The 861-nt window shown below is 40.5% G+C and overlaps 1 protein-coding gene across 1 annotated transcript in view; it reads left to right on the top strand.

Annotated features, from left to right (window-relative positions):
• The window catches only part of antxr2b (ANTXR cell adhesion molecule 2b), a 15571-nt gene that overhangs the window by 14201 nt on the left and 509 nt on the right, over positions 1 to 861 (top strand). Inside the window, exon 16 of the mRNA XM_032538929.1 lies at positions 357 to 437. Within this exon, the coding sequence (XP_032394820.1) occupies positions 357 to 437 (81 nt within the window). The remainder of the gene's footprint in view (positions 1 to 356; positions 438 to 861) is intronic.

Here is an 861-nt window from a genome sequence, read left to right as displayed (position 1 = left end):
AAACTTGCCCCGTTAACTGCCGTTTTAGCTCAGTGGCAGCTTGGACACATAGCTGCAGCTACTCAGCGTTGCCAGCACTGGTCTGTTTTTTTTTTTAATTTAAAGTACTCGCATATTTATAGCGATCAAGAATAACATAAAATTTATCCTTTAATATCTATCTGATTCCGACTATCACTGCTGTTCCTTCACACACACACCCGAGCAGCAGCAAACTCTCTCTCTCTGCCTCACACTCTCACACACACGTATCCGCACATGCACACGTTATGATGTGCATGTTGTATATATATCATTCTTTATCTGCATTTTTAGCTTGCGTTTGTTTGATTGAATTAACATGATTTGACTTTCAGGGGCGTTTTGATGCATTGCGGGCATTACTGAGGAGGCAGTACGACAGAGTGGCAATCATGAGGCCGACACCTCAGGACAAGGTGAAGAAACATCTGCAATATTTCCCTCCAAATCAATTAAACTTTCTTTCAGATGGAAGAAAACACTGCTGCTTGCCAATTTAGAGTACTTTTATCATCATTTCTTCCTGCCAGACTGTGTGCAGTCACCAAGAAATAATTACGCTTTTGCCATAATGTGTCACCAGTTAATTTGGTTAGAGATCAGACCCAGTCTCTTGACCTTACAGTGGTTAAATTAATAACAGAAAATAATACAGCCCAACCTCCACCCTCTAATTATCTACACAACAGACAATCAAACAGCTTACTACGTCAACCTGTAAATGACTGTCTTTTGTCTTGACAGCAGAAATAGATTCCAGACAAAGTTTTAGTATTGTCTTCTTCGCACTGTTGCTTGCTCTGGAGGAGACTACTAGAACTGTTGGGTCCTTGTAAATTC

Source organism: Etheostoma spectabile, chromosome 16 (assembly GCF_008692095.1).
Source record: "Etheostoma spectabile isolate EspeVRDwgs_2016 chromosome 16, UIUC_Espe_1.0, whole genome shotgun sequence".
Lineage (NCBI taxonomy): Eukaryota > Metazoa > Chordata > Actinopteri > Perciformes > Percidae > Etheostoma > Etheostoma spectabile.
This window is presented reverse-complemented; position numbering and strand designations above follow the sequence as displayed.